At 34.3% G+C, this 16,344-nt stretch overlaps 1 protein-coding gene across 9 annotated transcripts; it reads left to right on the top strand.

Annotated features, from left to right (window-relative positions):
• Positions 1-1,635: 1,635 nt before the first annotated feature.
• LOC113732597 (uncharacterized) lies at positions 1,636-10,117 on the top strand. 9 transcript variants are annotated; one of them, XM_072080636.1, is made up of 8 exons: positions 1,636-2,018; positions 2,170-2,790; positions 3,076-3,194; positions 3,291-3,367; positions 4,664-4,736; positions 6,580-6,670; positions 6,756-6,815; positions 9,255-10,117. In XM_072080636.1, the coding sequence occupies exons 1-8, from the start codon at positions 1,947-1,949 to the stop codon at positions 9,945-9,947; spliced, it is 1,806 nt and encodes a 601-aa protein (XP_071936737.1). In that variant the 5' UTR covers positions 1,636-1,946; the 3' UTR covers positions 9,948-10,117. The 9 variants fall into 9 exon arrangements, with proteins under 9 accessions (XP_071936737.1, XP_027114293.1, XP_027114289.1 ...); XM_027258488.2 differs by lacking the exon at positions 4,664-4,736 and adding an exon at positions 4,158-4,230 and having other exon boundaries at positions 1,637-2,018; positions 6,753-6,815; XM_072080635.1 differs by having other exon boundaries at positions 1,638-2,018; positions 2,173-2,790; positions 6,753-6,815.
• The last annotated feature ends 6,227 nt before the right edge of the window (positions 10,118-16,344 follow it).

The following is a 16,344-nucleotide window of genomic DNA, read 5'->3' as shown; positions in this document are numbered from 1 at the left end:
TGCTTTTTGTTTCCAAATTTTCCTAGATTTCCAAGTGTCTTGCCACCTACCCTCTCCTTGCATGTGGTATCAACAAATGAGGACATTTGTCCTATTTGCATGCGCTAACACTTATCTAATACTCCTTTAATACATTTGTCCAACATGCAAGCCCCCCATCTATCTTCGTATTTTTATTTATTTATTATATTTTTATTTTTCAAAATCAATTTAGGTAAACAAGAATGTTAATTCCTAAAGGCAATTGTATTGCAAAATTTTCATTTATTTGAAAGAAATTGAATCTAAGAAGATTAAAAACAAATTTTTTTGAATTTTTGTGAGAATTTTCCTTTTTAGAAATTTAATGCAAAAATATCTTAAAATAAAAATGATGAACCTAATTTATAAAAAAAAAAAAAATAAACATTAACTATCATTTAATCAATTAAAATAAAAAAAATAAAAAATAAAACTAAAATTGAATTAAATAAAAATTAAAATTTTGATGTCTACACAAGTCTTCTACCCTTCCAACCTTATGCCAAGGTTGATGGCTACTCCAAGATGTCTCCTTTCTTTTTCCCACAACTAAGTAAGATGGAAGCTAGTTTGGATGAAATTTTCTTCCCCTTTTCCTCCTCAATTTCAGCCCCCCACTCCCTCTCTCCCTTGTGTGTTTTTGTTTTCTTTTTTACAAGACAAGAAATGGAAATGATAAGGTCAACTTAGCCCTTGAAGTCTTTAACTAATAACTCTTGGTTCCAGTGATAACACTTGTCAAGTTTTTCCTTAATGTTTTCATTTAGCTTATATTCTCTCCAATTGCACTATACTCCTTTTCTCCCACTAAATTCCTCACACATTCCACTAAAAATCGTTACAATCTCGCTAATACCGTGAAACTTAACATGTACCGAAGTATAAAAGATAAACTCTTGACACAATCATCAAGTATTCAAGAAATTAGGGCAAGTGAATGAAATCAAAAGAAAGTATAAATTAACTTATTCCGAAATAAGGGAAATTATAAGAAAAATATAAAATAAAATTTTCGAGTCCTCACAAAAGGGACAATTTTTCAATACGACGGAAAACATGACACGAATTTAATACAAAATGAATAGATTTTGGTTGAGCTTTCCGGGGTTTGGGTCAGAATCGGATTGAACCTGATGAACCAGAAAAGAAAATAGGTCGAATTTAGATCATCCACGGGTTGACTAGATAACTCGTTTATGAATTAAAAAGAATTTAATAAATATAAAATATGTTATCTAACTAAACTAAATTATTCTTATTTTCCCAATGGCATTAATCACTTAATCCTAAATGAATTTGTTTAACTTATGTGAAGTTGGAATTATTATATTTGGATAAATAATGTATTATATTATTTTCTACTTTTTTAGTGTGTTAATTTATTTTAAATCTAGTTTGTGATAAAACACTTTTACAGTGTTTTAATTTATTTCAAATCTGTTTCGAGATTATTTTATTAAAATTTTTATTATTTGATTATGTAATTAATCTTGTACAAAATTAATTTTATTATAAACTATAATGATAAATTAATAAATTGAAATTATGTTTGAAATCATATCAGGTCATTCGGATGACCTACCAACCCGCCGACTCCAAAACTTGTCAGGTATCCTGATCCGTCATAGTTTGGCAGGACGCCTTCAGGTAAACAGGTTCTCTGTTATATTTGACTCTCAACTCTGACCGTCAATCCGTTTTTCACCCGATTGCCACATCGCCACCAGAGGAACCGAGGTCCCTTAAAGCCCTTGTATGGCTTAAACCCTTCGAATCCGTGGTGCTCCACCGCTCTTACCCTGTGAGAAAAGTCTCTACACTCTTTTCTAGTTGAATCATCCAAAATCAGTAGTAATCTTTCCCCATAACCTCCAAAATCAGAATTGTTCTTTTATTGGCCTAATTGATCACTTAATCAATCACCAATGTTTCCTTTCTTCAACCACTTCCCTTTCGAGCCCAATGCTAATGCCAACCCTCCTTCGGCTGCTCAACAGGTCTTTCCCCTATCTATCTCTCTCTGCAGCTGATTATTTCTATTGTTTATGTTTCTGTTTGTGAATTTATCTGCTCTAATTTTTTATATGCCTTTTATTCTTGTAATATTGTGTGGGCTATTCTTGAAATTGTTGAAAAAATGTTTATCAGCAGGTTTTGGGTAACAACCCCCGTAATTTTGCCCCAAACCCTGTTCAAATTCAGCCACAAATGGGGTTAATCAACCCTCAAGCAAGCATCCCATTCAGCAATCCAAGTGCCCATTTTGGTCCTAACCAAATTATGAATTTTCCCGTTGCTATGAACCAAATGAATAATAGGAGCGGTTCTCAATCATGGCCTCAAATTTTTGGTCAGAATCTTAATTTGGGCTTCCCAAACCAAATGCATCCAGATATGAATCGAATTTTCCAACTGCAAATGTCAAATTTCAGCGCTCAAGCTGTACCTGTCAACCTTAGTCTTGCTCAAAATTCTGCGTTTATTGCGAACACCCAGCCTCCCGATCTTAATCTTTCTCAGAATCTTGCCTTTGTTGGGAATATCCGGCCTGCTGGAATTGGTCTTCCTCAAAATATTGCCTTTGCGGCGAATTCCCAGCTGGGCTTTGTGGGTTCTGGTGGTGTTGTGCAACAGATGGCGAACTCTAATAATGGGACACATAATGCTACTCAGCAATTGCAAGGGATTTCAGGTTCAGTGCAGGGCTTTGGTCGCACTCCTCCCTCCCAAAATCAGACAATTTTCCACTCTCAGCCTTCAAAATTTCAGGTCCATTGAGTTTTCTGCACGTGAAAGTTGTATATAGTAGGTGTAGTGCATATAATTTGTGATTACCATGTACGACCTGCTATTTTCCATGTTGCTTGATCTTTTACCTTCCACTGTTGTATTAGGTCCCTATGATTTATGATTACTATATGAGAAAATCATAGTGAGCTTGTATTAGCACTTCGTTTCAAGCACCAGCATATAGAGGAATGGTCTATACGGAAATAGCTCATTTTGCAGAGTTATTTACTGATACTTTTTAACTCTACTGATCTTAATTATCAGAAGCATTTGCAGGGTGACCTCAAAAATGGAATGGGGACTTGTATGATGAGGAAAAATGGAAAAAGTCCTCTCCACAAGAATTGTAAGAGGAATTCAAAACATGAATCACCACGAAATGGGTATGCTGGTCTGTACTGTTTATCTCTTTATTCTGTTATCGTCAGGGAATTTATTAGTTCTAAAGCTGTTCTTTTCTTCGATGTAATTCTTTCCAGATTTCTGAAGCCCAAGTTCGATAGAATGCAAAATGCTAAAAGAAACTTCAATTGCCCTGATATGTGGTTAAGAAGAGGTTTTGTTTTATGATCCTTATTTGGCTGAAAGTAGATATACTCTCTTGCATGCTATCATAAGTGCAAGAATTCTGTTGTCTGTGGTGAAGAAGATGTTTTGTTTTATGATCTTTATTTGGCTGAAAGTAGATATACTCTCTTGCATGCTATCACAAGTGCAAGAATTCTGTTGTCTTCTTTTTCACATTTACAGCTTCGCTTCATGTGATGAATAAATTGTTCACAAGAGATTTTAACTAACAGAATTATCATTATTTGAATGTTGTCTTCTCTCTGTATAGTAAACAAATTGAAAATTTTTGCTTGGAGAATCCTTTTCACTCCAATTTGCATTTTTTCTTTTTTTTTTTTCCTGTTTACACTATATGGGGATCTTACTCATGTGCACATATCACTAGTATTACAGATACTGAGTTATCTATCGTTTTGTGGATTCGCTTTCCTTTTTCCTCACCTATATAGTTGTTACCTTCCTTGGTCTTGTTGAGTCATCCTGCAGAGTGGTAGAATATTCTCTGCTACTTCTGCCTAGCCTGTTCTCATTTGATAAAATGTATCCCTAACTTTTCCTGTTCAAGTGTGATAATGATCCTCAAAATTGATAATCTGTATCTGTGTTGTATGCATGTCAGTTACTCATTATGGTACATAGGCCATTAGCTACATCTGTGGTTAATCTTTTTATCTTGCACGATTTGCTAGCTGATAGTGGAAGTTTTTTCTCCCATTAACTACTTTTTTCCTATGGCTTCCTGATTGTTCTCTGCTTTGTATTTTCTTCATGTATAGGAAATGGGAATGCTGGGGAAAGACATATCTCTGCTGTAAATTCTTCCATCCAAGCTCAAGTTAATAAAAAGAGGTAATTGTGGTTCATTTTCTTATACATTGACAAGAAGAGATTCCAGATGCTAGTTTAGATTGAGAAACTTTATTATTTGACTTCATTTTAGGAGTCTTATTGTTTTGTTGTCTTAGAGGAGTTGATATGACTGCGATCTTTCTTAAGCAGAAAAAACCCATGATTTGACCTAAAGAATTTACCATGTCATGCTGTAACCAGAGTAAAATTGTTCTTTTTTTTTCCCCATCCTTTGTGGATGAGTGTCATATGCTTGGGGTGTCATATGCATGTCAGTTACTCATTATGGTACATAGGCCATTAGCTACATCTGTGGTTAATCTTTTTATCTTGCACGATTTGCTAGCTGATAGTGGAAGTTTTTTCTCCCATTAACTACTTTTTTCCTATGGCTTCCTGATTGTTCTCTGCTTTGTATTTTCTTCATGTATAGGAAATGGGAATGCTGGGGAAAGACATATCTCTGCTGTAAATTCTTCCATCCAAGCTCAAGTTAATAAAAAGAGGTAATTGTGGTTCATTTTCTTATACATTGACAAGAAGAGATTCCAGATGCTAGTTTAGATTGAGAAACTTTATTATTTGACTTCATTTTAGGAGTCTTATTGTTTTGTTGTCTTAGAGGAGTTGATATGACTGCGATCTTTCTTAAGCAGAAAAAACCCATGATTTGACCTAAAGAATTTACCATGTCATGCTGTAACCAGAGTAAAATTGTTCTTTTTTTTTCCCCATCCTTTGTGGATGAGTGTCATATGCTTGGGGTGTAATTTTTTTCCCCTTCTTTGAAAGGTGATTAGTTTCTTGTAAATGTTTGCTTGTACTTAGTTTGGCTTCAAGCTCTAGAGGTCTCGACTTGGATATCAGAAAATATCAAGTAATTTTTGTAGGGATGATTTAGGTTATAGAGGGGAGTCTGTTCACCAAAAGAACCTAGCTCTACCTCGATTGGAGTGTAGTGGTAGAGAAGGTTGATAGGAGGCTGAAGCTTGGAAAGGAACTGTGAACATGAAATATTCACCATGTTGGAGGACTACATCCAGTAAAGTCTTTCAGCATTTTAGTTTTGCATAAGCATGTGATCAAAGGAACTTACAAATTAACGATGTTCAATCTGACTGGAAGTAGAAAGTTTTATTTGATTTGAGTGGAGAGTGGTCACTGCCTCTTACACTTGTAGGGGGCTGGCGTTGAAATCAGATTTTTCCTGGCAAATAACATATCATTATAAAGAAGACCCAAGAGTTAGAGGTCCTAGGTACAAATCCCCCTTCCCCATCCCTGCTTCTTAAATCCAATCCCTCCCCTTCTTTGAAAAGTAAATGAATGAAAATTAAAGAAAAGGAAGACCATAAGCAAGCTGGGAATGCTGTTGATTAGCACCTAGTGGAGGATAGGAGTGGGAGTCTGTATTAATGCAGAGAACACACTATGGCATTAGAAAAGAATAAATTTTATCTACTTACCCTATTAAGCATGTATTATTTTTTCTCTAGATTGGTGAACGATTTACCAAAAACAGAAGGAAAAAAAAAGGGAGAGATTCTGGAGTGTAAGTTGAAAGAGAGACTGCCTTAGCTGTACTTGTAGACGCTAAAATTTTTTGAGAGAGGGAAAAATGCGTGGTACTAGAAGAAAAAGAAATTTGTTTCCTCAATAGTTATCTTTCACTTATGAGTTAATTCTGCCTAGACCAAAGGCCTTTCAAAACTCTACACTGAAAATTGATGACCTTTATTTTGTTCCAGTAATTTATTTATCTAAGCACGATGTATTGGTAGCAGTAAACTTGAGAATTTTCTTTGCTAGTTTGCTTACTTGCTATATTTTGACTCATTTAATAGGAGATGAACATCTGGATCTTGATAAGTTTAATCACTCTTTTGTATCAGTAACGTCATAGATGTGTCAAATGTCAAGAACATTTGTGGTAAATCTGAGCATTTCGTGATTACCTTTTTTCTCTTTCTTGTTATCAACATATTTTGATGCAAAAATACATGTATTTTGCAAATGTAGCGCCCCCCCCCCCCCCCCCACAAAACCAAAAACAAAAAAGCTCAAAAGTTAGCTTCACCCACCTTCACTTGTTTATGTGATTGACAAAGTCTTATTTCTTCTCTCTTTTTTCTCTTTTGATCCTTTATTGATATTTTTTTGCCAGCTCTGTAGGAAGGGGGGGGGGGGGGGTTGTTGGGTTATGCTCTGCACTATATGTATCAGTAGTCTACCTCTTTCTTAACGTTGTTCTTCCTCTATAGTTTCACTAAGTCTCTGCTATTAAGTTTCCAATTCCAACATGTTAAATTTCCACTATCCTTTGTATGACTATTTTCTTCCCTACTGCAGACCAATGTCTTTGACCTACTCTGAAAAAGAAATCCAGGACTGGCGTGAAGAAAGGAAGAAAAATTACCCATCAAAAGCAAATACGGAGAAGGTTTATTTCTATGTGAATTTTTGCATCACTTGACTTTTACCTTTGGAGGATTGTATATGAGAGCAAACTTGGATTGTTGCAGAAGTTAATGGAAAAGCTGACAAAGCCAGAAGTCAGTGACAAGGTTGCCAAACTGCGGCGCCAGGTAACACATTTTTTTTTTTCAAGTTCCTCTATAACATGAAAGCTATTGGAGGATATCTTGGAGAACCATTAACCCATGAACAATCATTAATCCTCTATAACAGTATCTTTTCTATGTTCAATACTAGTCCTACTGCTCTTCTAGTTACGACTATAAAATTTGCTAGTTAATGAATTCTAAACTGAATGATAGAAGATCCTGCAAATTAATATAGTATGAAACCCAAAAAATTGGTGCACAGATGCATGTAATATACAAGTCAATGATCAGTTTTGTACTTTCAAAAAGAGATTGTGAAGTTGATGTGCCCAGCAAAGTTATGGAACTTGCAATTTGAAATTCAGATCACACAGAGCCAAAAATATTTGTTTGTGTCTCAAGTGTCTATCTTGAGATTCCTTGTCTTTCCCAGTCAAGAACTACAGAACATGGAAGTGGAATTAATGACCATCAAGATTATGATGTAAGTAGGACCTAGGCAGATAATATGGGACAAATTTGTTCATCTTCTAGTTATTCTGTGACCTTTTGGCTTGGAGATTTATTTGGAATAATTGATACAACGCGCAGTTATAGGTAAGGTAAACCCTATTTTGAAGTTAAATGCCCAATATTTTGGAGTTATTTATTGCCCTCTATCTGGGTTTGGACCATCTTTCTTAACTTCCATACCTATATAATTGCAGTAAGTTGATTATTCAGGCATAGGCATATTATGTTGCTGTACCAAGACCATTCTTAGGCAGCAGTGCCAACCAAGTTATGATTTTATTATTAATGCTGTTTCTGCAGAAAGTATGTGGATAACAACTATTTTGCCAATTTTGTGAAGCAGCTGTTTCCAATTATGAGAGGGATTAGAAGAAATACATTGGTTGTGTAGATAGTAAAAGTTCATTGTATTCACAGCTCCACTCGTTTCACCGAATTTATATTTTCTATTATGTCTAGTAGTTATATACAACAGTGTTAGCTGCTAATTTATTTCAAGTGTTTGGCTGAACTACATGATTTGGTCATAGCATAAAGCTAAATAATGACAGTAATGTAATTATGCAGTCACAATCTCGTAGTTTAACTATTGTATTTTTCTTCTTGCATAATCAAATACTCTATTGATTTTCTAGGATTTTAGATGTATCTTTCCTTAGGCGAATCATAAAATTGCATGTTACTCTCCGCAATGTTACGGAACTATAGACTTCATTTTATCTTAATTCTGAGTCCAAATAAAATTAGAAATCAGCTCTTCCTGGTTTTGAAATCGATGAAATAGAGCTTAATACTCGTGCAAAATGTGAACCCTGAATATTTGATTATCAGTCTCATCACATATGCAGACTACAGACCGGTGGGCTTCTCTATGTTATTAAAGCCTGGTGCTTGAGCTCTCTTAAAGGAAAAATATAGAAATACATTTCAATTCAATACAAATGTTTGTGATGCATCTTTCCTGTGTTGGCAACTAAAAACTTGATACTGGTGCTTCAGTTTCCTTTGCGCCTTTTTTCCTTCTCCTTTGTGGTTTTTAATATCCTTGCTATCAGCCTTTTACTTGCTCAAGTCAAAATCTGGTTTCCTTGCTTTTTGAGTAATTCACCACGTAATAGTTAGCCACCTTCACTTGTAAAATGCTAGCTTTATTGTGTATTCCCCACCATTAGTGAACCTCATTTTGCGCTTCAGAAGCTTTAAATATATCCAGTGTCTGTTGCTTGGATCTTAAAGATTCAGAGTTTTTCGTTCATCCTTCCCTTTGTCAGTTAGTTAAGAATCTTAATACAATCCCAACTAATAACTGAGCTGTGAGTTAAAAGGTACCCTAGGACAGGGAATGCAGTTTATTCTATCTTAATGATTTTTAGCATGTATTCTTTAATTTCGAGTGTCAAGGGTATGTACTAGCTGGAGTAGGTTCCTGGCTTCTGCAGTAGATACATGAAATATTTATATCTAATAGTGTCAGAAATTAGGCTTTTCTGTTGGATTCAAACTTTATTTGTTCTGCTTCGAATTGGTTTTAGCCTTTAGTTTCCTTTCAAGTGTTCATGCTTTCTTAGCTCTCCAAAACCTATATATGAATAAGAATAGCTTCCTTTTTTCTTTTTGGGTGCTAAGAGTAGCTTCCTGTCTGCTGTTTTTCTTGGTAAGAATAGCTTCCTGTGAAGTTGGACGAATTGAAATTTAATGCTACTGGCAAGAAAATAACAGCGTAATATCTTAATGCACGTTTGGCTCTTCCTGTGCTTGCTTCTTCTTGCTCATCTCCTTTCCTCAGATTTTCTGAACTTTCAGAAGGAAAAAATCTGAAATGCTGACATAGCTACAATCTCCTCTTGCTGCATCATTCACCTGTTTTTCATGATTACTATTTCTTCAAAGAAAATTATTCTTTTCAATTATCTGATGTTCTATTTGTCATCAATCTTTTTCTAACAGCAACTCAAAGAGATTTTGGCAAAGCAGGCTGAGTTAGGTTGTGAAGTAGCTGAAATACCATCATCCTATTTGTCAGATTCAGAGCAACAAGTGCATGAAAGCAAAGAAAGCACAAGGACTTTCAGCAAGAAGAGAAATTTCCAGAACAAGTTCAACAAAAGAGGAAGATTTAATCAAAATGACTGCTTCTCTAAAATGGAAGCTGTTGCAAACCATGATTCATTTAATGCAAATAACCACAATGGTCGCTTGGTCAAGCAAAGATTGGCAAATGATAACTTGATTAGCCACCGTTCAGCAAGTAAAAGGGAGCCTACACTATTGCGGAAGCTTCTCGGTTCAGAAATTAGGAGGGATAGGCACCACCTATTCCAAGTTTTCAGGTTCATGGTAATTAACTCTTTCTTTGATGATTGGCCTGAAAAGCCTTTGGAATTTCCTGTGGTGATGGTCAAGGAAATAGCAGATGAGGATGAACTCTATGAGGGGAACCTTGTGAAGGAAAGGAAAGATGGTAGTGAAGGCATTCTGGGGAAAACTGAAGAATCAACTTCCAGCGATGATCTTAATGATGACAACCCCACAGGAAAGGGAAAGCCTACAGGGTTGCTCGAGGTAGTTAATTCTGGTCAGGTGACGGGCTGTTTGGGAGGAGGAGAAGCTCAAGAAGAGGAAGGAGAAATAATTGACTAATTTCTCTTTTTTATTTCTTGATGTGTCATTTGAAATATCTCATGTATATGGTGGTTTTCTATTGTTTAATTTTGCCTCAAGGAGTTGAATTTGATTTTGATTTCAATGCAAGGCAATATGAACAACAAACAGCTATGAGAAATCTAAAGTATTACTTTACTTTTCTCTAATTTCTCTCTACTCTTCTCAGAGGGTTTTTCACCACCATGGTCTCTCCCATAGATTTCATTTTATTTATGTTTCTAATAAAATTTCTCCGAAGTTGTCTAGTTCTCTATTTCTTTTGGGGATTTCTAGTGAGAATTTTTTCTTTTTTTTTGTTGATAGATTTAAATTTATTTGAGATTTGATTGTCAAATTAGAATTTTTTTTTATCTCAAGACTATTTTGATAGATCTCATCATCATTATTGGTGTTTAAAATAGTTGATTAGTAGATCTGGTAATTGCAACATGTATAGAAAGTAGTTACAGTAATTTATCATGATCATTAGGAGATAATTTAAAAATTTCTTGTATTTTTTAGATCTATTGAAAATTTTCAAATTTATTTTATCTGTTCAATTGTAAATTTTTATATTTAGTGCATGTTGAATCTGCCATTAAGATAGTAATGTAAAGTCAAATTGTGTTGAATGATTTTCAACAATCAATTAATGAAACTTGCTTTTTATCAAAGAAAAAAAAGAAACAGTTACAAGAAATCTAAGTGTTAAGAAATTGTCAAATGCTTGTGAATTTTCAAAAAAAAATTTAGGTCCTATTTGATAATTCAATTTAATACTTAAATATAGTGGATTCAGATCTTACTATGTTCAGATATATTTGACAACAAAAAATTGAACATCTAAATTAATTAAATATAATTGAATTTCCTAAGCAAAACTTGTTATCAAAAATAGTGATAAACTATTCACTTATCATTCAATGTGATATACATTCAAATATATTTAATTTAATACTTAACAGTTTAATAACTTAATGAATTCATATTTCAGATTTTAAATTTCAGATTTTAGTTTTTAGGGAAAATGACATGTTTCATCCTTCACATTTTGCAAAAATATTCTTTTCATCCCTCACTTTTAAAATAAAGCAAATTCATCCCTGACATTTAAAAGTTAAAGCTATTACATCTCTGAACCTAATTTTCAATCTGAATCAAACCATTCAATAGCCCAGTAATAAATTTCGGAAATAGAATTGATAGATCACTCGGTCAATTTTATCATATACACATGACATTTATTAAACCAAAAAAATAAAAATTATAACATAAAAGGCCATTCTTTGTCTTGGAATAGTGGGATTTTTTTCTTGGTAAATCTTTTCATACACCGTTAGTATATCCGCTTGCAAATCTAGATGTGTATCATAAATATAAAATTTGGTGTTTAAATTTAAATTGAAATGATATGGCAGTACATAAAACCGTCGGTGTATACAATGATAATGTAGGAAAGATTAATCTTTCTTTTTTATGTTATAATTTTTTCTTTTTTCTTTTTTGGTTCATTAAATTTACATGAATATCAAGTTGAGTTAACCAAATGATCTACCAATTACACTCCCAAAATTTGTAATCAGGTTGATTGGTGGTTTGATTCAAATTGAAATTTGGGTTCAGGGATGTAAGAATTTCAGTTTTTAAATATCAAGGATGAAATTGCTTCGTTTTAAAAATGAGGGACGAAAAGAATATTTTTGTAAAATGTGAAGGATGAAACCGATCATTTTCCCTAGTTTTGAAACTTCAGTTTTATCAAACACAACCTTAGCAACATAACATTCGTACTAGGAAATCTCAAATGACATAATCAATTGACAAAATTAAAATTGTTGAGTGCAAAAAGTTCTATTTGTGGAAAGTATCGAGAGATTTTGCTATTTGCGTAATTGAAAAGGCATAAATTCAACCTTTTCTATATTGATTTTAAATCCAACCCTGGCATCTAGGCGAGATACATTCTCTTAAATAGAACTCAACTGCTCCTTTTTCCAACGTCTTAATCTTTTCATTTTGTATTTCTTAAATGTTAAGATATTTAAGGATTAATCTATTCTATACTAATTAGATTTAGATGCATACCACACGTACAAATTTTGAAATTTCAATCAAAATTGAGATTAAATGGCATGAATTAAGTTTGTTATTATATACATTATCAGTGTAGAAAAAATTAGTCCAATATAAAAATAGGATAAATTCTTACATAGATCATGATGCATTAACTCATCATCCACGGTGTGATCCTAAACATGTCTAGTTCAATAAAATGCTATGGGATGTAATTTTGTAATCCTAAATATCCCTAGTTCAATAAAATGCTATAGGAACCATTGCGCTTTAGCTCAATGGCCACCACCTCTCCTGGTGGGGTGGGAGGTCAGGGGTTCAATCCTTGCCTTCCACTAAATTGTCTGCCCCTCATGGGCAACTCGGTTGACCTCAGTAAGCCTCCTTAGGAGCTGGTATCCAGTGTCCGCAGAACATAACAGCCAATTTTATCAATTCACTACAGTTTACTCAGTTTGAACTAGAAAGTAATTTTATACCGTTAGAAAGCTACGGATGTCTAGTTTTGAATGCCACTGACAGCACTCAATTTCGACTTCTGTACAGAGATTTATGTTCAATCAAAGATGCACTGTTTGGGCATTCTGTTTACAATTTCCAGGTTCCTTTCAATTTCAAAATTCCAAGTTTTGTTCAACCAAATGAAATGATTTTCGGACAAAACTTTGTACACACAATATACCACATATAACAACCAAATTGACAGCCAAAAAACATAAAAAATTTTGAAATAACCACTGACCAAACAAGAACAGAATTTCGGACAGCACCTCTTCCTCACGGTTTCTCTCTTTCTTTCTCCTCTTCTAGTTTCTTCCATTAAAACGCATCACAAACACACTAACACACACATAAACATCATGGAAGCCCTCATTTAACCAAGGTGGAGGTTCATAGAGCCCACTTCAACCAACTAAATTCAAGCAACAACAACAATAAGGGAGCTACAAGCTTCAAAACCAAGAAATGAAACAAGAAAGTAAGAGTTTTGGTGAGAGATGTTTATACCTTCAAAACCCAAGAAGAAACCCTATATTTTTATTGTGAGAAACTCCTTAAAATAGCCCCTAACCAGCTGCCCCTCTCTTCCCTTCAAGCTAGAGCAAGAACCCAAGGAGTTTGATGGTTGGATGATATTTTGCAAGCAAAATGGAAGCTAGAAATAAGGAGTTCTCTTCTTCCCTTTCTTGTCTTGAGGGCTGGCCGAATGGAATGAGAGAGAGAAGGGTTTGGTGGTCCAATTCTTGGAGAGCAAGAATGAAGAATTGTGTTGGAGAAGCTAACTTAAAGTTGGTGCACAAAGTCAACCCTTAATAGTGACTCGATAGGGTTTTGGACTACCACTTTCTCTCTCATTTGGTACACTTATGCACAAATCTTCCAAGGTACCTCCTTTAATATGGTAATTACTCACCTTTAGTAGTCTATTATTAATTTCCTCAAATCTCCAATTAGTCGTACCGGTGCGACTTTCAAAAAATTATTGACGCGCGCGCGATTAAATCTTAATTTGGACTCACTCACATCTAATCCCTCAATTAACTTTTCTTAGTCTACTATTGATCATTCTTAATTCTCCAAAACTAATGCACTCTCGAATCGAATACTATCTCAAAAAATGTGTACTCGTTATTTCTCGCTAAACGAGTAGTAGAAAAATTAAATTTGCTAACGAAACGTTTTAAAATTATAAAAGGGACATTTTTGCATACAAATGGACTTAAAACGGTTGAAATAAATTATTTGGGGTAAACGGGTGAATAAATAAATTAAATAAACCAGTAAAATAAAATAAAAATAAGAAAAAAAATTCAAGTCCTCACACACTCGACCATCGAAAATCCATTTAACAGGCATTGGAAGGCATTTAACACTCAATCGAATATTCACAACAAGTACACAATCATTTAATAGACAAACATGCAAGAAACAGTCACCCTAAACAAGTCATGTTTTATCAAAATTCAGTTTAGGGCCGGCACCTTAGCCACTCTCGAAATCTACAGTCAAATATTGTCCACAAAGAGCCAATCATACACGAGTGCAAGCTGCATAACTTATATTTCTATATCAAAGGAAAAAGCCATGAAAAATATAGTAAGTCATATAGGCAAGGTGCACACATAATTTGTAAAAGAAAATGATAAAAAACGGTTAAGTTCAAAGTCAATATGTGCAACTAAAAACCATGTTTTGAATACTTGTTTAGAATGTTAGAAATCAGGTTTAGAACACTTGAGAAGTACATGTTAAGTCGGACCAAGGAAACGGAAAACAAAAGAAAGAGAATGAGAAACAATGAAGATGGCAGCTTTGCCATCCTTTGGTGTTTTGATCACAACTGAAGCTACAGTTATCGGATTGAGGCAAATTTTATGGCGTTTCGAAGCTAAGACATAGATCTACATTCTCTATGAAGACATCGACACCTAGTTCTCACACTTTCAGGGTAAAATATGGATGGTCAGAAGCACAGGAAAAATAGGTCAGGAAAATTAGAGTTTTGTGCAGTCAGGAGTGCTCTGACCAAATCATAAGCTAAATGATCCAATTGATCTGAAATTTTGCAGGTAGAAATTTAACTCAAATCCTATAACTTTTATATTTTGTCCAAAAGCTGATTCAATCTAAAACCTGGAGAAATTCGCAGCCCAAGTTGATTCCAAAAACAGGGCAGAACTGAAATTCACTACCAAATGCTGAAAATGCAACTTTCAACTATAAAAAGTAATAAACATGCCACTAATCACTTCACAAGTTCCATTTCCAGACTCAATAACAACATTCTGAAAAATACAAATGCTAGCTGAAATTTTCACTACACCACCAAAAACTAGAAAATTATCCATCATATGCCAAGATTACAAGCTTCTATACCATATTTAGCTAGATTAAGACAGATAAAAGGGAGTTCTAGACTTATACCTTACAAAACCTTCTTGAAAGTGAGGAACTAAATAATTTCTCCCAAAACTTTCACCACACCAAGCTTCCGAAGCACCAAGATGAAGGTTTAATCGGTTTAGTTTTTCGATTCAACTCAAATAAGGCAAGATTCAAGGTAGGAATTGAAGCTCTCTACTCTCTTTTTTTTTTTTTCTCTCCAAACTCACGGCCAACCAAGCAAGAAGTGAAGCCAATTTGGTCCAAGGGAAATATAAAGAGAAAGAAAGTTATCTTAGTCAACCAACCCTTGGATCTTTGACACTTGTCAAAGACAAGTTTTCTCTTTTTTTTCTTTTATTTCCTTTTCCTTAGTCAATAATGGTGGTTGACTTAAGGATTCATTAGCTGAAATAAAAACAAGAAGATTAGGGTAAGAAAGTATTGGTCAAGTGGTGTACTCAATCGGTAACAAACGGTGCACGTCGATTCAGGACTATTTTCCTTAACTCTCTTGTACTTGTGTTTTAATTTATGATTCACTAACTTATTAATAGCACTTCTATCACACACTTTCTCTTATTTAAAACTCACTCTAAACCACCAAATTTAGTACACACATCTCACCAATTAATCACACTACCAAAATACGCAAAAATCCTATTTTACCCTAACTATAAAACTAAGGGTAAAACTATTAATTCTATTATTTATTACAACTGTTGAAGGAATAAAGATATTATAAAGTAATTTATTCAAAATAAAAAGGAATTTAAAGAAAATATGAAGCATTTTGCAAGTCCTCACACTCTCTCCCTCTTAAAAGAATTTCGACCTAGAAATTTATACCTTAATAAGATTTTGGAACAGGTTGTTAATCTAAAGAGTATATTCTAGCTGATGCCCTGGATCTGTTTCCTCTTTCTTGGTTCGGCCTATAAGTAATTTGATCCCTTTGCTGCACATTCAACCCTTTTGTTGCTTCTCCTAACAATTGTGAAGTCGATGATCAACACTTCCACATATCAAGCATTTTTTTCCCTTTACCCAGCATGCATGCTCAGTGTGATTTGTTTTCCCACAGTAACCACAAGCTAATCGATGAGCTTCTATTGAATTCTTTAGAGAGACTTCCTCTTGTTGTTTCTTGTCGAACCTCTCTCGTATTGTCTTTGCATCCATGATGGGTAAGGTGGAAGGTTTACTCTTCTAGCTTTGGAAGGTGGTACGGTGTCCTTAAGTTCCTCAGGCTCACTACTCGGTGCACTTCTTTTTTGTACTTGGAATGCTTTTACTTGCCCCCTTGCAATTCAACCCTTTGCGCTTTCTCAAGAACTTCTGTGAATGTAGTGATTTGAGCCGCTGCAAGAGCTTCGTGGATTTTCACATTTAATCCCTATACAAACCACCTTACTCTTTTTTGCTCCGTAGTTACTAA

The sequence above is a fragment of the Coffea arabica genome, chromosome 2e, assembly GCF_036785885.1.
Source record: "Coffea arabica cultivar ET-39 chromosome 2e, Coffea Arabica ET-39 HiFi, whole genome shotgun sequence".
Lineage (NCBI taxonomy): Eukaryota > Viridiplantae > Streptophyta > Magnoliopsida > Gentianales > Rubiaceae > Coffea > Coffea arabica.
Note: the sequence above shows the minus strand (reverse complement) of the source record. Positions and strands in the feature narration are given on the sequence as shown.